The sequence below is a fragment of the Gracilinanus agilis genome, chromosome 6 (assembly GCF_016433145.1).
Source record: "Gracilinanus agilis isolate LMUSP501 chromosome 6, AgileGrace, whole genome shotgun sequence".
Classification (NCBI taxonomy): Eukaryota; Metazoa; Chordata; class Mammalia; order Didelphimorphia; family Didelphidae; genus Gracilinanus; species Gracilinanus agilis.
This window is the reverse complement of record NC_058135.1, coordinates 228,354,015-228,378,860: the sequence shown is the minus strand read 5'-3', so window position 1 is coordinate 228,378,860 and position 24,846 is coordinate 228,354,015. Positions and strand designations below refer to the sequence as shown.

The 24,846-nt window shown below is 35.4% G+C and overlaps 1 protein-coding gene across 1 annotated transcript in view; it reads right to left on the bottom strand.

Annotated features, from left to right (window-relative positions):
• The window catches only part of GAK (cyclin G associated kinase), a 123,977-nt gene that overhangs the window by 16,046 nt on the left and 83,085 nt on the right, over positions 1–24,846 (bottom strand). The window contains exons 16-24 of the mRNA XM_044680615.1: positions 19,490–19,684; positions 18,801–18,918; positions 16,144–16,223; positions 12,047–12,240; positions 10,299–10,451; positions 7,872–8,360; positions 5,490–5,663; positions 3,153–3,293; positions 2,677–2,796 (exon numbers count right to left, since the gene is read on the bottom strand). Of these exons, the coding sequence (XP_044536550.1) occupies positions 2,677–2,796; positions 3,153–3,293; positions 5,490–5,663; positions 7,872–8,360; positions 10,299–10,451; positions 12,047–12,240; positions 16,144–16,223; positions 18,801–18,918; positions 19,490–19,684 (1,664 nt within the window). The remainder of the gene's footprint in view (positions 1–2,676; positions 2,797–3,152; positions 3,294–5,489; positions 5,664–7,871; positions 8,361–10,298; positions 10,452–12,046; positions 12,241–16,143; positions 16,224–18,800; positions 18,919–19,489; positions 19,685–24,846) is intronic.

Here is a 24,846-nt window from a genome sequence, read left to right as displayed (position 1 = left end):
CTAACTGCTATGAGGGATACTAAGAGGCAAAAGACAGTCCCTATCTTCAAAGAGTTCACAATTTAGTGAAGACACTAAGCAAACAATTATGTACAAACATGCTATATACAAAGTAAATGGGAAATAATTAACAGAGGGAAAGAAGTAGAATATAGAGGGGTTAAGGAAGACTTCCTAGAGAAGATTTTAGCTGGCACTTGAAGGAAGCCAGAGAGACCAGGAAGTAGGGAAGATGATGATGGTATGAAACAATAAAAAAAAATTAAAATAAAGTCAAAAGACTGAAAAAAATAGAAGAAAATTTAAGATGTCTTATAGCAAATACAACATAAAAAAAAGAGGGAGAAGAAAAAAAAATTAAGACTCACCAAATCATACAAAAGCCATCACTAGAAAAATAGCTTGGATATCCTATTTCAAATAATCATTTAAAAAAACCAAAAAACTGACTGGGTCTCTTAGAACCAGAGAACAAAGGACAAATAGAATCCATCTGTCATCTCTTAGGAAAAAAAAACAACAAAATTAAATATCTCAGGAATATCATCACCAAAATCCAGAGCTTCCAAGTAAAAGATAAAATTCTCTAAGTAGCCAGAAAGAAGAATTCAAGTACCAAAGAGGAAGAGTCAGGATCACATATTTAGCAGCCAATACTACAGAGCTTGGAAAGCAAAGGATATATAGGTTTACAACTAAGGAAAACTGAGTATAATACTACAAAAAAAAAAAGACTTTTCGTTAAAATGAAATGAAAAATGAAAAAAGAGTACTTTCAAACATTCCTTATGAAAAGACCAGAACAACACAAAAATTTTAAAGTGCAAATACAACGCCAAGAGAAACCTAAAAGGGTAAACATGCACAAATAAGAGTCAAAAATAAGAACAAATTACTTAAGTCTAATATATATATATATATATGTATATATATATATATATATAAATGAGTCATGTGTCCCCCGAGAACCATTATCAGGGGTCATAGAGAGAAAATGTAATTAAACAGAGGGCCCAGGAATGGTTATGTTATGTTTTGATATTAAAAGAAGATGGAAAAGGAAGGGAAGAGGAATATAAAAAGAAGAGGGGAGGGAAGGGGAAAAGATAGGAGAAAATAATCTCACATAAAACAGGGCACACAAGTACAAACCTATCCAAAAAAGAAGGGGGAGGACAGTTGAAACTTGAACCTCACTGATCAAAGGAGGGGGAAAATACATATACACAGGTAGTTGAGTAAAGAAATCTATTTCAATCAAGAGAAACAGAAGGGAAAAGAGAGGAGGAAATAAGAAGGTAGATAGAAAAAGAAAGGCATTAGTCCTAAGCAAAACAATCTCTAAAAATGTTTAAAAATATTTATAGCACCTCTTTTGTGGTGGTAAAGAATTGGAAACTGAGAAACTGCTGAACAAGTTATGGTATAAATTAATGTTATGGGATACCAATACGCTGTAAGAAATAATGAAGGGAATGGTTTCAGAGAAACCTAGGAAGGTTTAACTGTGATGTGAAGTGAGCAGAACTAGGAAAGTCTTGTACTGTGCAATACTGTAAAGACAAACAACTTTGAAAGGCTTAGAAACTCTGAACAATTCAATGACTAAACACTATTCCAGAGGAATATGATGAACCATACTAGCCAACTTCCTAATAAAAAGGTGATAGATTCAGAATGCAAAAAGAAGCAAATTTCATTGGACATAACCAATATGGGAATTTGTTTTCCTTGAATATACATTTGTAACAACATTTTTTTCTTTCTTTCTATATTGGTGGGTGGAGAATAGAATAGGAGGGAGAAAAGGCAGATTGTTGTCTGAGGAAAAATTAATTTTAAAAGCAACTGAAAAACAAAAAATACATGAAAAAAGGCAGAAAAAGAATAAGAACAAAATAATGTGACAGTAGGAAAAGAGGAAGAAGCCAAATAAAGTAGAGGGGAAAAAAAGTGTATTTAACAAATTTAATTCTACTTCACAGAATAAGAAAGAGGTACAAATCACAGAATATACACTAGAATTCTACAAGGTGCCCCTAGAGTAATGTGCCACACAGTAGGTACATAATTAATATCTGTCAAATGATGTGATCTGAACATCAAAGTTTTAAAATAAAAAGTTCTCATGAAAAGAACCATAAGTATCATAAGGAATAAGAAATTAATTTTAAATCTTAGCAGAAAAAAATAGAATCTTGAGAAGTACACTAAGGAAAATTCAGCTCTGATCCAGATAAAGACAACTTCTCTCTGCTCTCTAACATCTGCCTCTTTCTGGTGCAAAAGAAGCTCCTTTCAGCACAGAGCACCAGCCTACAGTCAGTGAATAATTGTGAAGACACTACCCTAACTCTCCAGCTAAGTTTTTCAAGTTCCCTTTTACCTTATCCAAAGAGCTGGTGTATCAACTCCAATACATGCTGCCTCTGTAGAAGGCACTAAGAAGCACTGATAACTACTTCATAGGAATCTTGATTTTCAGAATGCCTGGATTTATCTGCTCATCAATGTTTAAACTAGAAAGATTTATGGAAACAATTGAATTCATACATATTTAAGCCGTATTTTGTAAGCTTTTACAGTCTAACATTTTGAAGAAGAATCATTCCCATAAGCATTAACATTTTAAACACAAATTTCTACACATTATTGGTATGAAATTTTACTCATTACCTTGAATACCTGAACTGAGGTTAGCAAGGTCAGCAAAGGGATCAAAGTTCTGAGGTTTAGTTTGGCTGACAGATGAGCCAGGGGTAACACTTGACTGGCTTCCTGAAGAAAAAGTTGAGCCTATACAGGATAGAGTAAATAGTTAGAATTCAACAAAAAAGCTAACAAGTGCTTATTAAGCTTCTACTAGGAAGAAAACAATTATTTATGTGCCTACTAAGTGCCAGGGACTATGCTAAGCTCTGGAAATACAAAAAAAGGCCAAAGAATATCCCAAAACCAAGTCTCTGCTCTCAAAGGAGCTCACAGTCTAATGGAAGAGATAACACGCAAACCACTACATGTGACTTTTCAGGTGGAAATTAAAAGTCAAACTGTTTCTGGATGTAATTATGCAGTTATCTGCAAATAAATGTTGTAATAAAAGATCTGCCTTCACTATCTTCCACAATAGAACACCTGTTAATACCCTGTACCTTCACATGCAGATTTGGCAGGTTGTGTTGATGTTATATTGCCAATACTGGAGGAATCAGCCCAGGAGTCCCATCCTCCCAAGAGATCAGGGTGGCTGGCAGAAGTAGTCATCTTGGTAGGCTGCTCTGTTGGCAAATTTCCTGGGAAGAAAGTTCCAATGATACAGCAAGTTAATGTTTAAAATGAACATGATATACAGGGCACATATCTCTGGGCATGGTTATAGTAGGTGAAAAATTATTATACCTGATTTGGGCTTTATCTATTAGTGTTTTTCCTAAACATTATTTCTATAGAGATACTTAAAAGAGAGGGCAAATTATTCTCTGAGAACACTTAATTCCAATCAGCTTTCATTCTAGTATCCAATTCAAGCACTAAAGAGCTTGGATTTAGTTTATCTCAATGTTCCGATTTCAATAAAGAATAACTGTCACTTCTCAAGTCTTTTCCTTTCAATGGTCTGAATCTCTAGTCTGAGAAGTCCTCTTACCGATCCTATTTTTAGTCTGATGTGACAGAGAGCTCTTCAGTTCCACACAACTGTATCTATGTCTTAAGTCATGCTGTCACAATAGCTTCTGTCAACCAAGCATCTTGTACTTAAATAACCAAGTTGATTCCTTTGTCAGGATTCATAATTTAGAAGAATCTATCTCTAGTCTTGCTGAGAACTTGCCTGGCAGTGCTTTTTGGAATCTTCACCTACTAATAGCAAAATTCCATTTTAATTCATTATCTCATTATGTAGAAGGTAAATGATATTAGTAGAACACCACCACCACCAAAACCTTCCTATTTTTTTTTTTTGGCTTTATAGTTTACAAAGTATTTTTCTTATAACAGCCTAAGAGAAAAGTATTATCACTGTCTCCTTTCTATAGATAAGTATACTGAGGCAGAAGTGAAATGATCTGTCAAAATCAAGTATGCAGTGAAAGTATGAAAGCTGGACCTCACCTAGGCATCCTGAATTGCAAGTCTGAGCCTCTTTCCATATACTATGACACATCTCAAGCATTGCTAACTGTAGTAGTCATCACACTTACCTTTCAACCAAAGGCCACCTACCCTAACAGCCACCCTTTCCTCAAATATAGAAGCCAATCTATGGCAGATTGGACTTGTCAGGGATGTTGTAGAAAAGATTCATGCTTAGAGTAAAGAAAGATTAAACGAGATGTCCACTAAGCCTCCTTTCAATGACTGCACAGTATGCTGCCTTGGAGAGCTAAAAGGAAGGATTAGGGGACCACGCTCCTGCATCAGGGTAAAATGCAGTGTGCCTGTAAGAGTTAAAAGGAACCTTTAACATAAAGGAGCCAGTAAAATGGTCATTTAAGGGTTCTTTGCTTCCTTGCTGTCCTAAATTCTCCAAAAATCTTTTTGCAATGAGAAATTACCATAAACTGTTCTGAACAATTAGAAAATCTGTTTAGACTTCCCTGTGTTATCAGATGCCACCATTTCAATTATTTCAAATCCAGTTCAGATGATCTTTAGGCCAATCTTTTATGCCCAGAGCACTATGCTAGACAGGTTTATCTAAAAAGAACATTTCAAAATGATATGATCAGAAAATCAGAGAACTTAAGAGTGCTTAGATAACAGCAGAAACACACACTAAGTTAGACCAGGTAATAGAAAGGTTTAGAAGTCTATTGTTTTACCTCAGGCACTCTAAATGTACCTTTGCCTCAATAGAATGATGCCTCTCATACTTAGTTTGCAGGAATATAAACAAGGGGAAAACTTCTAATGTTATTCTCTTCATTTACATCTTTCCCACCTATGTAAGTATCTTAGGGCCCCAGACCCAAACATTCACAGACTTCTACCTACAGCCCTGTGTGTACTAGTTGGAGCAAAGACGAATACTGGTGGGAGACACAAATAGCTAGGAATCTATCGACTGGAATATCATAATATGGTATAATTTTCCTTAAGATGGAAACCAAAAAATGGCATGGGATATTCCAAGACACAAAGAAGCAATTCCATTCATATCTAATACATTATTTGCTGTTAGTTAATTAATTAAACAAATGAATGAATGCATAAAAAACCCACACAAGGATACCATTTCATCATCCTTAGAGAATATTAAAAAATGAGTAAAGACTGGTACATATTAAAGTTTTATGAATTATGGTCATCTTCAGTAGATATTTTCATAAGAGATGATTGTTCTTTCTATAACTACAACAGACACTTCATTATATTAAATAGCAGATGCTAAAATATTTAATCTGCACATCAGCTATAAACATTTTGACTGGCTCCCACAGTGTCTCAACACATCAAAATTTATAAAATAATAGCTAAGGCTCACTCACCTAAATGTAAAAAGTCAGAGCTGGAAGAAGGAGGAGGTGCACTGTGTGTAGAAGGAAACATACTGGATGAGGCTGGTGCAGAACTGGAATTAAGAAAATCTTCAAATAGATCAGGATTGGAATGACTCTGAGTTTCAGAACCGGATGACATTGTGAATGGATCGAATGGATCAGCTAAAGAAAATGGAAGCCAAAACAATATGAGCTGTTAGAATTTACTAACAGAATTTTTTTTTTTTTACTTTAACCCACTTAAAGGTAAGAGGAGGTCCTACAAGAAATATTTTTAAGCAAATGTTTTTATCACTGTGAGTGCAATAGCCCTACCTACCCTTCCTCCTAGAGGGTTAAAAAAAGGCAAAAAAGAAATTATTTCAACTGATGATGAGAACTCAGAAAAAGCAAAAAAAATCTTAATTGATTACTAATCAATCCAAACACATGCTTCCTTTCCCGTGGAAACCACTCCATTTACATTTATTCTTGGCTACCTCCTCTTCCCTCTATCCTGGAGGTCTCCTGTAGACTGGGCCAAGTTGAAAAAATACTGCACAGATTATAACTTGTAGGAAGTTTTAATTATAGCATTCAAGTTTAAGGTAAGTTATTACATGTAAACATTTAATTAGTTTATTTCATAATTGTTAAGGACATCAGAATCTCATTGCATGGCACAATTTAAAGAAGAACTAGTTTTACAACAGTCATTTTTGTTCACAAGTTATTTTCAATTTTTTCAGTCAGGTCTAAGTAATAACAGTGGGTAAAATTAAATATTAGAAAATCTGATATCTAAAAAATCTCAAAAAGCTGTTCTCCATAAATTTAAATATTTAAATCATCAGGAATCTCTTTTCATGAAATTCTAGTACTATGTAAAATAAAGTGAATCCTGTCACTTCTAAAACTGAAACTATGAAAGCTGTTTGACATTTTCCACTTTCCAATTTGATTTTATTTTCCTATAAAGAAGCCTATACATTTCTACAAAAGGGTAAAAATAATGATTTAAAAGGTACAATTTTTGTACATTCAGGGGGAAATTCTCTTATACATGTAGAATGTATAGAAAATTCCAAATATACATGTAGGAAATTATTTCAAAAAATGTACAAAATTAATCTAGTAGGACATTAATTCAATAGACAAAATGATGACTCAAACTTAAGGAATTTACAGTGTAGTATTTATGTGTTGATTACATGGGAATGCTTACTGGTGATAATGTAACCTTTGTAAACCTCTAGACAAAATGAGGAGAGGTGAACTAAATTCTGCTCTGGGAGCTACAAATAAAGAATTCTTAATTTTCCCCATTCTTGTTGATTCCCTAGTATTTGAAGGAAAAGGTGAGGCAGTAACAGAGGAAGAATGATATTGGTAGAGGAGGTATTGAGAAGCCACAAAAAACACTTTAGCTAGCACATCTGAGATCTTAGCCAAAATTTATCCTCTCCAATTAATGTTTTGAATCCAAATCTACTGAAGGATTTGTTCCTTGAGAACAGGTCTCCTATGCAATGAAAAGTCATTTTATAAAAAAATTATTATTGTTGTTATTATTTCTCAGTGAACTTTGCTGTATTAAAGGTTGCACAAAGCCAAGGATAGTTCTCAGTCAGAAATGCATTAGGATGTGATCAGGAAACACTTCAAGCATCACCAGTAATGTGGCTGATACTATAAAAGACGACACTATGGAGGCATGGCAGGATAAGTTTCACCACATTCATCAGTTCAACAGAAGGTCACCTTGAAATTTGCCTAGCAATCCAACCTCTCTATTCATCTCTTCCTTTATAAAAAGGACTCATTCTCAGTACTCTCTGGAGACATGCAGAAGATGGAATGGGAAAAGTTTTATTTAACATGAGTAGGAACCTAGGTGCTTGGCTGTCACTATGTGATCCGGGGCAAGTCACTTCACATTTCATCCAAAACAATGAGCATGCTAGTCCAGGTCATTGCTGAGGACTCTTCAGATCTAATGTGCTAATTCTATGACTATATGATCCATGAGATCCCTTGAAATTCAGAAGCTTTCATCATGTCTTTCAAATCCACAAAGATTTCATAGATGTTTTTACCTCTAAGTAATGTTTCTACCTCTCCTCTAATCTCCTTAATCTCCCTAAAACAGACATTCTAGACTTCCTGATTAAGCCTGCCATTTAAACCACCAAAATCACTGTTTCCCAGTTCTTTTCAGGACAGAAATTGAAGAGTTCTCCATCATACCTACAGTAAGCAGATGAATCTTCAAGTATAAAATTCAGCTATCTATAAATAGAGTAAGAAAAACTAAAAATTCACTTATCTTATTATTTATTATTCATCCTAACAGGAAATTCATAATTAGAACATTATTGAAAAAGTACATACCAGCTGAGGAGAGTGCTACATTTTGTGAAGTGCTCTGTGCATTATCTGAAGGGGGATGAGGGCTACCGAAAAAGAAATCTGTCCCTGCCCCAAGCAAGTCCCCTGTAGGCTCTTCTGAAATGGTTGCACCGGCAACAAACAGATTGCTTAACAAATCAGCATTGCTAGAGGAACTTTGAATTTCTTTGGAGGTATGGCTTTGCTCTGGTTCAGCTTCAGAGTCCAGGCCTAGCAAATCAACACTGTCTTCTTGCTGGGGCTCTTGCAGCTGGGCTGAGGGTTCATAATCTGTATCAAAAAGTAAATTTTCATCTTCTGCTTTTTCAGGGGCACTTGACTTTTCTTCTTCAATAGTAATCACTTTGTTCTCCCCAGGGAAAGTAGAAGGTTCTTCATCAGACAATTCACTTCCATCCCTGTCTTCATTCAGAACAACATGGTTTTCTTTAAGAAAGTTATTTTCTACTCCAGGTTCTGCCGCTTTTCCTTCTGCAAAATTGGGAGGAGGTGGGGAACAAGAGGGGTAAGAGAAAACACAGATTCATGGACCAATTAAGTTTCAAATGCTTACGAAATATTCTTTTAAGATTTTCATGATTATAATAACATGCTTTCATTTACAAAAAAAAAAGTTAATCAATAAACATTTATTGGGCATATACTATATACCCTGGCAGAAGTTATAGAACTTTGCCCTTAGGAAGCTAACACTCTAGATGGAAGGACAAAACTTACCATACATAATACAGCAACTACATGATGAGAGATAGCACTGAAATATAATGAATAATGCTGGTATGTACAGTGATACAGTGATATAGCATGTGCTGATATAAACTAGAAATGGTCAGAAGAGAAAGATTAATGAGGACTACAGAAATCTGAAAATGACAGGAAAGCTTCATGAAGAAAAGAGAATTTAAATTGATCCTTAAAGAAAGATGTCAAAAGATGATGTATCTGGAGAGCTGGAAGAAGGGAGAGAGGGAGCCATTCCAGGTGAGCAGAATACGCCAAGGTATAGAAGAATGACTATAGTGTATCTCCAGGATGATGAATAGATGAGCTTAATTTTCATATAGGAAGCAATGACACATGACCTTGACATATAGTCACATCATAAATAAGTTAGAAGAACAAAGAAGAAATTATCTTTGATCTATGAAAAGAAAAAATGACTGAACAAGGGACAAGGTGAATCACAAAAAACAGAATTTTGACCATATAAAATTAAAAACTTTTATACAAATCCAAATGCAGTTAAGATTAGAAAGAAAACAAATACCTGGGAAAAAATGTATATGGCAAGTTTCTCTCATAAAAATCTTATTTCCAAGACACATAAGGAATTGAATCAAATTTATAAAAATATGAGACATTCTTTAATGAATAAAGGATATGAACAGCCTGTTTCTCAAGGGAAAAAAATTCAATTTTCTATAACCATAAAAATGATACAAATCATTAATAATTAGGAAAGTGCAAATTAAAGCTATTCTGAGGTTCCATCTTATACTCATCAGATTGGCAAAGTTGACATAAAAAGAAAATGACAAATTTTGAAGAAGCTACACATAAAAAGGCAAACTAATGCTCTGTAGCTCTAACAATGACCCAGACTAGCCATTCTGGAAGCCATTTGGAACTAGCACCTCAAAAGTCATTAAATGTCACACCCTTTGATCCACTAATAGGCCTAGACTGCAAAGATATCAAAAAAAAAGAGGAAAAGCTCCCATATAAACAAAAATATGTATAGCAGTTCTTGTTGTCATGGCAAAGAACTGGAAATTAAGAGGGTGTCCATCAACTATGGAATGGTTGAATAAGCAATGGTATGTAAGTAAGATGGAGTAATATTGTGTTGTATGAAATGAAGAAGGATGGTTTCAGAGAAACTTGGGAAGGTTTATGCGAACTGATGCTGAGTGAACAGAACCGCACTGTAAAAATGAGCAATAAAAGACTTAAAAATTCAGATCATTACAATGATCAGTGATGTGGGGACTGATGAATGTTACCCACCTCCTAAAGGAGAGCTGGTGCTGACTAATATACAGAATGAGATATATAATTTTGGACATGGTCAATATGGAAATCTGTTTTTGTATTATAATGCTTATTTATTACAAATGGTAAGGAGGGAGAAAAAAATATGTAAGCTTGAGTAAAAAAAAATTTTTAATTAAAAAAAAGTAATATTGGGGTTATACTTACCCTTCTGAGGTAATGTCTTGAAAGTCAAAAAAAAGTGGGGGGAAAGTGGGGGACATTGTGCTCTTCAGAGCCCCTAGTATCAGTGTCAAATCCGGCCTGGGCTGGAAAGGTTGCTAGCTTGACCTGATATGTCAATTCTCAAAATTTTATGAAGTCAGATCAATCTAGCACATCAAACAATGCACAGAGGCCCCTCTCCACACCCCATACCTTGCCAGTCCAATGTATTAAAAAAGTTGTTTGTCTCGGTGCTATTACTCTGTGGTGAGTCTGACTCTGTGGGTACACTTTCAGGGGACTGCTGGGAAGCTTCTGCCTCATACTGGGCTGTGGATCCAGGCTGTCTAGGAAGCTCAGGTTTGCCTAGTGTGAAATGTCAAACAAAGGCAACAAATTAGGTTGCATATTCTCCAAGAGAGGGACTCTCTATTTACCATTCATTCATTCATTCATCCATCCATCCATTCATTCATTCATTCATTCATTCATTCTCTCTCTCTCTCTCTCTCTCTCTCTCTCTATATATATATATATATATATATTTCAGCAGTATGCATCTATGATAGGCATTTAGGAAATCCAAATGAATGACATAATTATAAAAACTTAATAAAGAATCAATTCAACTAGGGTTCTCACAACAGAAAAAAGCTATTTTAAGTAAATCTAATAAATCAGTAACTTAATTTATTAGAATAACTAAATTAAGTGGTACTTTCTAAAAATCCTTCTGCTTTATAAACAAAATCACTACAGGATTACTTCACCATTAAGTTTCCTTTATGTACTTAAAATATGACTCAATGTAAAAGCGTTTCACGAATACTGTATCATAACATAAGAAAGAATTTTTCTCTTTTTTAGGCTTTAAAGAAAGATGATACTATTACCAAGATTTTAACTTTAATTAGATTGAATGAACATGGTCACTCTTACTTTTTAGAACCTGAGAGAGACTAATGCAAAATGGAAATAACTCCCAAATCACATAGTGTTGGAATGCTTTTGTGGGAATTCAGAAGCTCTCAAGTAAAACAATGGCAATAACTTGACCCTGAAGAAGCTGAAAAGCTATTCACTTAATCCTTCTCTTCTCCTCCCTCCCAGGTCAACTCCTAACAGGGTAATTGATTTGAATAACTGTTTACCTATCTAGAAAATGTGCTGCTCTATAGCTATAACAGAACACATATAAAAGTATTATCTTTTATGTAGCAATGTTCCAAAATTAACTAGCTAGATGGTATTTCCCCACCTTTTTTTTACATGAAAACAAGAAAATTTTTCTCAAATTAGTTTCAACATAAAACTTTTAAATATACTATACATCTATCTGAAAACAAAGGAAGGACAATAGAACAAACTTAATATGAAAAACTATTCAACCATACCAGCCCTAGTTATGACCCTTTCTCTAAAAAAACCAGCCATCGAGACAGTGAAAACTTTAAGCCCCATCCTGGCTACTGTAGGGAAAGAGAGGAAAAAAAATGTCACACATCAAAGAGAATTGATTATTTGTTCTTTCTTCTAGATCCAAGGTCTGGTAAAAGTCTGCTCTAGAATCTGTTCAGAAAGTTGTTGGATTACTTAAAAACAGACTGACTTCTAGAATGGGCCTAAGCCTTACTTATCCCAAAATTGACATGGCATTCCAATGTCCTTTGCTGTAAAAAGGTCTGTCAGCAGTTAAAAAATTTGAGACTCTGAAATGGTCAACTTTCCTTACTATCTGTACAAAATATGCCAATGACTAGAATAGCTCAGTAAATTAATAAAGCACAAATCATATTCTGGACTTTTTCTATTAACAAAATAAAATAAAAACCCAATTGACAATGCAGATAGTTAATAAAAATGGCTATTTTTGTCAAGGAGATTAAGTATTCAAAAATAAAATTCCTCTGTTATAAGAAAATAAAGTAGGTATTTTCATTAGTTCAAATAATTAGTTTTACCAAATTTAGACAAAATATCTTGCTGCTCCTCCCGGCTGGAAAACAGAATTTTTGGATTCAGTCCCTTCATATTTAAGTTATCCCATGGTGGAGTCTCAAGACTTGGCCTGTCTCTGGGTTCCACTTCTACTTCAAGATTCACTTGAAATAAATCAGGGTATTTCTCTTGAATGTCACATGCATCCAGATCATACCTGAAGACATTAAGATAACAAGCAACACAATCAGAATTTTAACTTCAAGAAATTTACCAACTATCTTAATCTAATACTTAACACTCAATAAGTAATCTAAACCAAGAATTTGTGTTCCAAACAAGAGAGAAACACTTGTCTTGACTTTTCTCCTTTTAGATCAGGGATTCTTATCCTGGTTTCCATGACCTTTTTTTTAGTATATGTGCTGCAGAAGCAAGCACTTTAAAAAATATATATAACATAATTGGTTTCCTTTGTAATCCTACATATTTTGTTTTGTGCATCTAAAAACATGATTCAGAGAAGACTGTAGACTGAATTGCCAGGCTGCCAAAAGGGTCCATGGCACCAACAAAAAGAACCCCTAATTTAGATAATCTTTCAATTCTACTTGTACTTTCAAAATGCTTTCAAAAAGGCATACAACTCTATAAACAAAATAAAGGGCCTGAAGTTATACCATAGAGGAAGTATGAGAAAATGTACTTTCTGTCATTACAGAGGTGGGAAACTATGGATATAAAATGTTGCAAATACTGTCAGCAGCCATAAACTCTTTCTCCTCTCAAAAGGGAGATGGGGAGAGAAAGGAGACAGAGACAGAGAAAGACAGATAAGAGAGACAGTGAAACAAGACAGAGAGACCAGAGACAGACAGACAAACAGTGCATATAATCAGAAATTAAATGAAGGTTATGTGAAAACAAAATATATTAATAAAAACAATGATGGCAATAACTGATGATGATCAAAATCACCACTGTTATCGGCAGAAGTATCAAAGTATACATGAGTCTAAAATACTGGTCACCTAACTACCTAATCAGCAACTGCAAGGGCTCTTTTGTTTCCAATTAACAATGAGGATGATAGGAAGCTTCTATAGGAAGCTGCCAGAGTATCATGGTCTCTTCCTCAGAAGAGGGTACAGCTTCTTCATCTCTCTAGACCTCTTGAAAGGATTAATATTCTGTTTAAATTTCTATTGAATTTTCAGTTATGTTCTCTATTTAGCAGCAAAGGTTCTCTTCAGCTGTTTTTTTCTGATTCAGACTTCCCTAAAGTAGTCTCCAAGGAAATTCAAAGGATATTCTCAACAAAGAAGGGCTCACTGATAATATCTCCATAACAGGGATGTAGAGGTACATGTTTGCTTCTGTGGCAGAAGCTCTACTACTGTGGGGTGAAAAGCATTAGAATAATAATGGCTGCCACTTACATGATGCTCCAGGTTTACAACCCTTCATATATGTTCCTATTTGATCCTCATAACACCTCCATAAGATATGTACTGCAACTATTATTATACCCATGTTGCAGAAGTGGAAAGAGAGGTCCAGAAGAGGAAAATGACCTATTTGTAGTCCCACAATGATGAGCATGGCAAAGCCAGAATTCAAGTGCAGACCTTCTGGCTCTAAAACTAGTTCTTAGGAAGAATAATCTTAATTTATTTGCAAGCCTAAATATTTAGTCAGCCTCCTGGGAAATATTCATCCAATGTTCAACTCTGAAATTTCCTTTATTTTTTAGTTTTACAGTCAATCAACTGTCAATTATCTGAGTTGATTTCCAGGAACCTAAGTAAGACTAATGCAAAGGGAAATAATTCCCAAACTACTGAACCTTGGAATGTTTCTATGAGAATTCAGAGGCTCTCAAGTAAAACAATGAAGATCAGAAATGAACATTTGATGCAAGAGAAGCTAGAAAGCTGTCCACCTGCTCCTTCTCCTCTTCACCTGCCTCCCAGCTCAACTCCTAACTTTACAATGGAGTGAAAAGTATAACCTCACCATTACAGCACATTACCAGTGTAGGAAGATCTGCCTTCCTTCGGTCTGCTGCCTAACTTACACCTTCAGTGGAACAATGATATTTAAGTATGCTCATTTCAAAGATCTTCCTTTCTTTTGTTTTCTTTTTTTTATTAGACATTTATTAATATTCGTTTTTAAACTGTTTACATACTTTATGCCCCTACTTTCCCCTTCACCCCCCCGCTCTCCCCCCACCCATGGCCAACGCACATTTCCACTGGTTGTAACAAGTGTCCTTGTTCAGGGTCTATTTCCCATTCATGGCCGCCTCAATCCATGCATTCAAGCAATTGTTTATCAAAGATCTTCCTTTCTAAATACTTCCAAGTAATATAATTTATATGAAAGTGTGTTGAAAACCATAAAAATGTAAGATTAGTTGGACTGGCAATTATGTTAAGGAGTCATAGATTGTAATGATGTCCATAAATTTAGGTTGAATAAGTGACAGATCAACAACAATTCCAAAGTGAGAATGCATGCATACTGTTGAAGCTAAAGGGCTATGAAGGAGTCTTTAATCTTCACTCTTCATTTTACACATGAAGAATCAAGGCCATTGATTTCTTCTTATAGACCACCACAAAGTGGGTAATTCAGAAGTGGAGAATTAACACATTTTCTGTATAAAATTCAAAAAATGTATTATGAAATGTTTAAAGTTCATTTGTAAATCAGGAAAAGACAAAAGCAAGAGAAAGAGACAGAGAAGAACAGAAGAGTATGGAAAGGAAGGAAGCAAAAAAAATAAAATTATGTATGTATAAAATTTGAAAAGTAGGGAAACTCAAATGAAATTAAAACTAAATAACCTCTGAATGATGGGGTCCTGATGAGCAAAGTTCTCAGGCAGCACACTCAGCTGCAACATGAAGAAAATCTCACACAAATTCAGGGGACAATTCCAGAAGAAACATAGCAAGAAACCATTACTGTCCCAGGGATGGAGACAGCCTTTCCCTTCCCTCTCCTCCTCCTACAGCCCCCATAAAGATTCCTTTCAGGACCAGCCCTCAGCCTCTGAGCTGCGACGGTGGGCAGGAGCCTGTCCTTACCCCAAGAGATGATGAGGGAACAATGAAAGTCTTATGAGCAAGGTGCACTCATCAGTGAGTACCAACAGTATCCAGTAGGACATTAACATATAGCAATCCAGAAATACTCACTCTTCCTTACACTCTACCACTGATTGGAATAGGTATCAAAGCAAGAAATCTGACTTAGGATAACAAAACTAAAAGTCCTTTAAAATCACCTCATTCAAACTCTTCACTTCACATGACAATAACCCAGTAGGGATCAGAACTTTCCAAGCACCATCCAAGACTCTAATGTAAGCTTTATCAAGGAAGGGGAAAAGCCATATACTCACAGCAGTAGCTCTTCTTAGTCTCCCTGAGAATATTTTTTTTAAAACGTGGCAAGTCCAATATGTTGGACTTAAAAAACACCCTGGCCAACTTACATTGCCTCTTGATGGGGCTACATTCTGGAAAAGGGAACCAATACAATATCTGCATGCAAGACCCCAAGATTAACCCAATGATTTGTCATAGAAACCCTTTCTCCATTGAAACGACACAGATTAAGAGCAGGAGCCTTGCACAGTTAAGAGACTAGTTACAGCAGAATGGCAATGATCGGATCTTAATTTACTATGGTAAGAATATTTTCTAAATAAATGCCACAAAACAGTAGTAAAGAGTATATGACATCAAGGCACTTATGTGGCTTGGTGGATAGAGCACCAGACCTAGAAATGGGAGGTCTTGGATTCAAATCTGGCCTCAGAAATTTTCTAGCTGTGTGATCCTGAGCAAATCACTTAACCCCCATTCCCACTCTTCTGCCTTAAAATCAATAAGACTGAAGGTAAGAGTTTTGTAACTGGTTTTGTCAATGATACTAGACTTTCTTACTTGACCAAACTTAGCAATGTGTGATTCTTGGCTTTCCCTTTAATTCTCTTACTATTACTCCATTTTAGACCTTTTCATTTCATTGCAATATCTAGATAGTCTATCTAACTCCACCCAGAACAAGATCTTCCCCAAATCCACAATTTCCAACATTAACCTACTTGGCAAACTTCACAGTTGTAGCATTTCGGGGCACAAAGCCCGTGTGGAACTGAATCTGAAACATCTTCATCGAAGCCATCTAGGAATGACAAAACAAAGATGATTTATGAACCTAACAAAAGTATCATGATTTTAGTCCAACAAGTGTCCATCCATTTTACTTCTAGAAGAACACCTACTAGAAGAACACATTACTGTGACATGACAGTGAAAATATTCCAAATAATGATGTGCAAGCTAAAAAACTTTCATTTATTTAATTTTGAATATCACATTTTTTTCAATATCAAACAGTTCAATCAAAATGGAGTTGTAATCTTTGATGATGTGTGTTTAAACAGCAAAGGACCTTATAAGAAACAAAGCAGTTCCAAGTTAGACAATCTCATGAGAAATGCAAATATGGCATTTGCTACCAGGCAAACTTGGCAAAAAGCAATGGTAGAATTTGCATTCCAAGTATGTGAATCAGTCACTCGGGCATAGCCCCATATGACCAAAGCATCCATTCATCACTCATTTTCTAAGGGCTATCAGTGGCCACTCCCTCTTTCCCACTCATCATAGTGGGGTTACCCACCACACTGCTGTAGGATTTATCTTCTCCATTACCATTTTCAGCCTCTCTAGCTTCTCCAAACTGAAAAACAGCTTTCACGTTGTAATCAATTTTAGGGGGAAAAAAAAATCAATGAGTTTCTTCCAGATCCTAGATTATATGCAATTCTGGTGGTTTCACCCCACTAGCACTGGAAGAATTCCTAGAGAAGCCAGATTTAGGCTCTCCTTACCTCTGTTTCTCCAACTTCCTAACTGGTTTCTCAGACTAAAATCTGTCCCTTCTCTGGAATACTTCCATAGGGCCCTGCATATTATATATGCTCAGAAACATAGGTTAAATGAATCAAAGAATGATATGGTATTTTGTGCAATGGCTGACATAGAAATCCTTATGGGATGCCACAGTACACAAAAGCTGGCCCTATAGTCAGGAAGACCTGAGTTCCAATCTAACTTCAAACATTAAATAACTAGGTGACCCTGAACAGGTCATTTAGCCTATTAGTTTCCTCATCTTTAAAATGGAAGTAATAATAGCACTTGCCTCTCAGGGCTGTTTATAAGGATAAAATAAGAAAAAAATTACAAATCGCTTTGCAAAATTTAAATATTTCTCTCGATATAGATATAAATAGATATATATAAAATCATTAATTACCCTATTTTAGGTCCTATCACCTTCTACTTGGACTTTTTTTTTAAACCTTTGCCTTCTATCTTAGAATCACTACTAAGTATTGGTTTCAAGACAGAATAATAGTATAGGAGAGGCAACTGAGATGAATCGAATTGCCCAGAGTCACACAACTAGGAAGTGACTAGGGTCACATTTGAACCCATGAAATCTTGACTCCAGGCTAGGCTCTTTAGCCACTGAACCACCTAGCTATCCTCTATCTGAACTATTATAACCTCTTAATTTGTCTTACTACCAGAAATCACTCCCTTTTCCAAAGCATTTTATAAATGTCTGACAAATTAATATTCTAAGAGAGAAATAATCATATCTCTTTACTGTTCAAAACTTTCAATGGTTCCCTATAGCTAGGATAAAGTACAAACTCTTCACCTTGACCTTTACAGTTCTCCACAATCAAGCCACTAATATACCATTACAGATTTATTTAATTTTACTAGCCTCTTTATACATTCAATATTTAAGCCAAAATGGCCTACTACCTACTCCCTTCTACATGTTTACATAGGCCTTGCCTACATTCCCCTCTCACTTCCAACTTTTAGAATTCCCTTAAGGCTTATTTCAGGTGCCAGTGCTTAAGTAAAAGCCTTTTCTGATCCACACCTTCCCTTCCAGTTATTAATGTTGTCTCTCTTTCTAAACTACCCTTGTATTTAACTAAGCTGAACACCACCTGTGGCACGTTCCACAAGGGCGCAATGTTTCATTTTTGTCTTTGTCTCCTCAGTATCTTATACAATGACTGGCACATGGTAGCCACTAAATAAAGACTTATTAAACTGAACTAAATTGAATTTTCATTGTTCTCAAGTTACTTCATTTGAGTATCTTTGTTCTCTCCAATTATGTGGAGGTTTTTTTTTTGTTTTTGTTTCTTTAGTTTTTTATTTCAAAGACATTTTATTTTCCCAATTATATGTAATAATAATTTTCAACATACATTTTTCAAAATTATAAGATCCAAACCATTTCCCTCTCTTCCCTCACCACACTGGGCGATGGTAAGCAAAACATATTTCCATATTGGTCATTGTTCTAGGAGCATACTCATACAAAAGCAGCATCCCAAAATAATAAACTGGTGTGAAAGATATATGCTTTGAAACATATCCATCCAACTCCAACAGTTCTTTCTCAAGTAGATAGCACTCTCCATTATAAATCTTTCAGAACTATCCCAGATCACTGCACTGCTGAGAGTAGCCAAGTTTTCATAGTTGACCAATTATATGTTTGTTTCCTTTTATCCTTCAATAATGTCTAATAGCACAGGCATTCAGAACTCAATTAAATTCCTGGGAAAACTAGCCACTGGTAACAAATATGATAGAGAAAGTGAGTGATCAATGCATGACAAGAGTAAGAAAAGATAAGGTCTTCTACTAAGTCCATTACCTTAGCTTGCAATCTTCCTCCCAGTGTTGATCTTGCATGATAAATGACAATGAGTACATCACCCTGGACTGTTATGCCCAATGGAATTACTGCTTTGCCATCCTCAATTTTAAAATCCCTAAATAACAGAAATATAAATTAATTGTTTACCTAAGTTTATTTTATATGAAAATAAATAGCTGCCATGCTAAAGATCTCCATGATGAAGCCAAACTTACATTATAACCCGAACATATTCAAAAACAAGAGAAATGCATTTTCTAAAGATATTAACTTTTTTCAAAAATGAAAAATTCATAAAATAACAAATTTTATTAATTGATCTTTTTAGGTCTTTTGGAGAGAAAATTTTTCCAGAAATATTTTCTTTTTCTATAAGAAGTTGCTTCCCACAAAGTTTAAGTAGTTAACATCAATGAATGACTATAAAAACAATAATGGTTTGCAAACTGAATTTCCTACCCTCTGGCTAACTTCTGGCTTTATTTCACTTTGCATAACTATACTGTCTGTATGAGGTTTTATTTATTTGGATACACTACACCACCTTCAGAATGGGTCTGCTCAGCTTACAGATACTCAATGAGTATAGATACAGGAGCAATTCTAATATCAAATTGACACCACAGAATTACCGACACATAACTGTTAACAAAGGAAGGACAAGAGATGTACTAGTCTGAACTTACTTCATTTTATCATACTCCTGAGATGTAGTGGTCACTCGTTCATCTCCCACATAGACTTCACAAAAGGGTCTACAGCCATTTCTCTGCTTGCTGAACAGGGGCACTGGTGTCATCACGACTGCTTTAATAAGGATTGGTTTACTATGGGGGATAATGGGTTCTTCTGCCATCATGTCACACATGTACTCTATATACCTATAAAGCCAAAGAGCAACAAACATAGAGCCAACTTTGTGGACCAGGGATATAAAGATAATAGAGCAAGATGACTGCTCTCTATGACAGTCATTTAGCTCCAATTATATGCATAAAGGTTCATTAAAATGGTAACTTCAAGAAAGCTATAATAGAGTTCCAATGTCATCACTTATCACTTCAAATGGGAAACAAGAACCCGAATATCATTGTTCTTGATTCAGAGTCAGGGCCTGCAAGTCAACAAAACCAACTCCACCACCAGAGAGATTGTCAGTCCTAGATGGGAAGTCACTATCCCAAGAAATGGCAATCTAGAAGTGTTTTCTATTCCTTGTGACGACCTTAACTTGTGACAGCTAACAGAAGTCAAACTTACTGACAAGATGTAGTCATCAACAAATATTCACTAAGAAGTTGCTACTATAGCATTGGCATTGTAGAGGAACGTAGTTAAAAGGACAAATATGGTCCCTACCTTGTAGGACCTCACAGTCCAATTAAGCAATAATACATATGAAGAATTATCTAACAACAAAAGATCAGAATTTGCTAAATGTAAAAGAAGCAAGGACAGATGATGAGTGCTGTAAGAGTTCAGGAGGCTTCCCTTGACTATATACATAAACTGAGAATATTCTATGAAAAATGAAGTCCATAAACCTAAATCAAATCACCTGAAATGGTGTCACAGATTAAAAGGTAGTTAAGACCTTAGTATTTCTGCTTTGACAGGCCTTCTATTCTCTCTCGGATGATATTCTTTCAACTAACTTGAAGCCAAGAAGATTTGGGTTTGAATACTGTCTCAAGACACTAGCTATGTGACTCTGGACCCATCACTTAATCTCTCAGTACCAGTTTCTTCATCTATAAAATGGAGACAATAATAGCATCTTCTTTACAGGATAGTTGTGATCAAATGAGAATATATGGAAAGTATTTAGCAAACCTTAAAGTCTTACATAAATACTGACTGTAATTTTAATCAAAATTTCAACAACAACCTGGAAAGGTTGTACATAAATAGTATATAGTTTTATAGTCCCTATTTTTTAAAAAATGGTGTGTGTGTGTGTGTGTGTGTGCGTGTGTGTGTGTTTGTTTGTTTTCTTTCTCATGGTACAGATGGTTAATGAGCAAGACCAGAGCTAAATAGGAAGAAAGGAGAGAACACATTTGAAAACTTGGGCATTGCTACCTGGCACTCAAACTCAATAAAATTATATAGGGATAATGACAGTTTGGCTCTTGCTAAAAACCTGCTTCACTGATGAAACTACTCTCTCAATTTGTAGTCTTAAAAATCACCTAGAGTACTGAGACTTTACTTGCCCAGGGAAAATAGCCAGTATGTGTTAGAAGTAAGCCTTAAAATGAGATCTTCCTAGTTCTGAAATTGGCTCTCTTCTTCTTCCATGATATCCAATCTGTTGTTGCTAAAGTCAGTGGATTTCACCATAACATTTCTCAGATCCCACCCTCACTCCAATCCTCTTTTTCACATCACTCATCACTTTGGCCCAGGGTCTTTTCACTTCAACTCAAACTTTTGGAAAAGCCTTGGTATTACAACATTTTCTCCCATTTTTAAAAATTTCTTCAGTTACAAGTAACGATTTTTGATAACTATTTCTTGGCTTTTTAAAAATTCAGATTTTTCCCCTCCTTCCTTCCCCCCGAGAATAGTCTGATTTAAATTATTCTTATACTTTGATATAATACATATTTACATATTGCTCATGTCATTGTTTATCAATATTTTTTTAAAAGCTGCCGGAAAGAAGCTAATTTTTCTCTTCAGCTCCAAGAAAAATGAACAAAAGAATATAGCCATGTAATCACAGAAATAAGAAACCCAGCTGAATTCAAGGAAAAACTTTTTGACTTTGAAGCCTGAGGTCTTGCTGTGGAATGATTATACCTGGAGATCTTCTCCAAAATCCATAATATACTTTAGTTATACTTAGTTATCAGGGAAAGGTTACAACAAGATGATCTCTTAAAGCTCCCTCCAAAGAGGTCAGGTGATCACTTATCTGGGAATCTTGTCAATGGGATTTATGATTTGAGAATTCATTGAACTAGATAAATTTGGGGGCATATTTCAGTTACATAGTTTTTAGTCTGAATTAAAGTTCAGACATGGATACATTACAGCACATTTTTAAATACCAAGATGGTGTGCCCCTAAACAAAGGCATAAAGGAAAAATGAAAAATGTGTGTGGTTGGGGTAGGAGAGTGTAGAAGTGAGAACAGTGTCTATACTCTAACCCAGCTGCTACCATAACTATTAATGTCAGAAATTCCAAAACTCACTAGAAATCATGATGACAGGATGGATACAAATTAATAATTATCCTTAAAATTATGCTTAATATAATACTTCTTAAAATCAGATTTTTAAAATTAAAAAACTTTTTAACTTTCCAGCTTTAATTAGTTCTATGCTAAGTTCAAGGCTGTCAGGATTTCAAGATTCTGCCTCCAGCTCATGCTTTAGCTCCATTTCTCAAGATACCCTGCCCCTTCTTGGTCTCCCCTTTCATACTCCCTGCCCAGATACAACCATACATTTTTGAGGATGGGGAATGGTGTGGGGTGGAGGAAGGCAATGAAAGGAGTTATGTTTTTTCTAAGCACAGGCAAACATCTTTTGAGAATTTATCTGGAGTTACATTTCCTTACATGTAAATCAGAAATATACTTGTCCCATGTATTTCACAAGGTAGGCTCTAACCTTTTCAATATTTGTTCAAATATTATTCCCACCATAAAGTTTTCCCTAATGTCTCAAGTTGCAAGTGATACATGTATGTGTCTATCTATCTGTCTCTCTTTCTCTGCCTCCTCCTCCTCTCTGTATCTCACCCAAACAATTATTTGGACTTCTCCAAATCACAGCATTATTTCAGTCATCTGTGTATTTTTTTTTTTAACCAACCCCTTTCCCCATCCCTATTTCCTCTAAGTTCCTGGAGGGCCAGATCTATGGGCTGTTTCATTTCTGCATACTCAGCAAACCATAAATGCTTAGCATTTATTTGCTGAGTTGAATTTGAACTGCACTAGGAAAAGAGTTCTGATAATTCTCATTTCTAATTATTTTTATAGTCAACTCAGAAGAGTGCTATAAATAATTCACACCAGCCTATATAATGCCTCTAGCTAGCACATTTTCTTATCCATTCTCAACATTTGGTGTCTAGATCAATCTAAGGAACAAGACTAGACAGGACATAGAATCTGATAATTATTCTTCCAAGGAGCTATAGTCACAGTCTTCTGCTAGGTACTAGATCAAATACAAATTTTAGATAAGAGATCATCCCTGTTTCATAGAGCTTACAACCTACTTGGGATTAGAAAAGTGGAGAAAATATACCATGTAAAGTTCAAATGAAAAAACAATCAATAGCAGAGGTCCAGAAAGACATATAGAAGCTGGAATTTCCGATGTACTTTAAAGGTTAAGTAAGAGTTTAATAGGGCTGCTAAGTGACATAGTGGATAAGAATGCTGGGCCTGGAGTCAGGAATACTCATCTTCCTGAGTTCTAATCTAGCCTCAAGACACTTGTCATTCTGGGTTATTTAACCCTGTTTGCCTCAATGTCCTCATCTGTAAAATGAACTGGAGAAAGAAATAGTAAGCTGCTCTAGAATCTTTGCCAAGAAAACCTGAAATGAATTTACAAAGAGTCAGACATGAATAAAATAACACAACAACATCAGTTTGTTGTAACAGATGAAGAGGAATGGTGGTAAGCAAAGCAGAAAGGCAAGAAAATGATTATTTTTTACAGGTATAATTTGTATTTAATTTTGGCCAGAATACAGACGATAGAGAGGAAAATAAAATAACAATGTTGGAAAGGGTAGCACCAGATTATGGAAGGTTTTGAATGCCAGGTGAAGGAATATGAATTTTACTCAGTAGGAAACAGGGAATGTATAAATATATTTGAATGCATATGATCAATCTTAATCAGTATCAAGCAGACTGGAAGGAAGAATGTACAAGCAGAAGGACCTGTTAAGATGCCAATAAAAATCACTTTAATCTGGTGATGATGGTTTAATATCAAGGGAGGATAGACTATGATGTACTAAGGAGGAAGGTGGCCAGTAGTGCTTTGTGCTACAGAGGAGTCCAGGAGGATAAAGACACGAAAGGCCAATGGATTTTGTTATGAAGTCATCTGGAGAATGAGAGGGTAGGCCCAGAGTGCAGATACCTGGGACCCACAAGTGTAGCCAAACCAGATTAAGAGGTAATTGAGAAATACTTAACAAAACAAATGACCACAATAAAATAGAGATAATGTTAATTTATGGTTTTCTAAGTCAGGGATCATATTCTATATATACTTGATATCAATGACCTAGACAACCTCATTTCAGCTTTAAGTCTATGAGCCTATGATATCTGGGTAAGAATTTCAGCAAACTTTAGTATATGTGCTGCCGAAGCGAGCACTTCAGCAAACTTTAGTAACTGGATCCAATGCCTGAAGAATGACCCCCCCCCAAAATATATATATATATATATACATACTGTCTTCAAATATGGAAGACAGTGTAAAAATATTACCATAGAAATAAACATTTAAGTCAGGAAAAAGAGCAGATTTAGAAGGAAAGATGATGAGTTCAGTTTTAGATAGGCTGAGTCTCAGGTGCCAGCAGAACACTGAAATGGAGATGCTCTGAGGAAGGCCTACAGCTCAGAAAAGTGATGAGGGCCACAGAGATGGATAGAGGTGGTATATGTTTCACTTACCCTAGGTATGGAATTTATGGCCCACTAGCCTTCCCATGATCCCAAATTTCAGAATTACTGGAGAGAATTCACAATCCTTAGGTGAACACCTAATGAACTAGAAGGTTATCAGGACTGATGATAATGGCTATAGAAATACATATACGCAAGGCCACAGGGAGGATAACGTTGATCATGTTATGTGGCCAGTTGTGCTTCTTTTATTTGATCAACTTAATAGCTTCAAACACAAGAAAGAATGCTATTCTGAAACAAGAGTAGTGATAGACTTTGGTAACTTAATTCTCAAAATATCACCTTCTATATTCTAAATACATATTTAGAATAAAGAACATTAATGCCAAATCACTGCTGGACTAATTATAATTAGCTGTATCA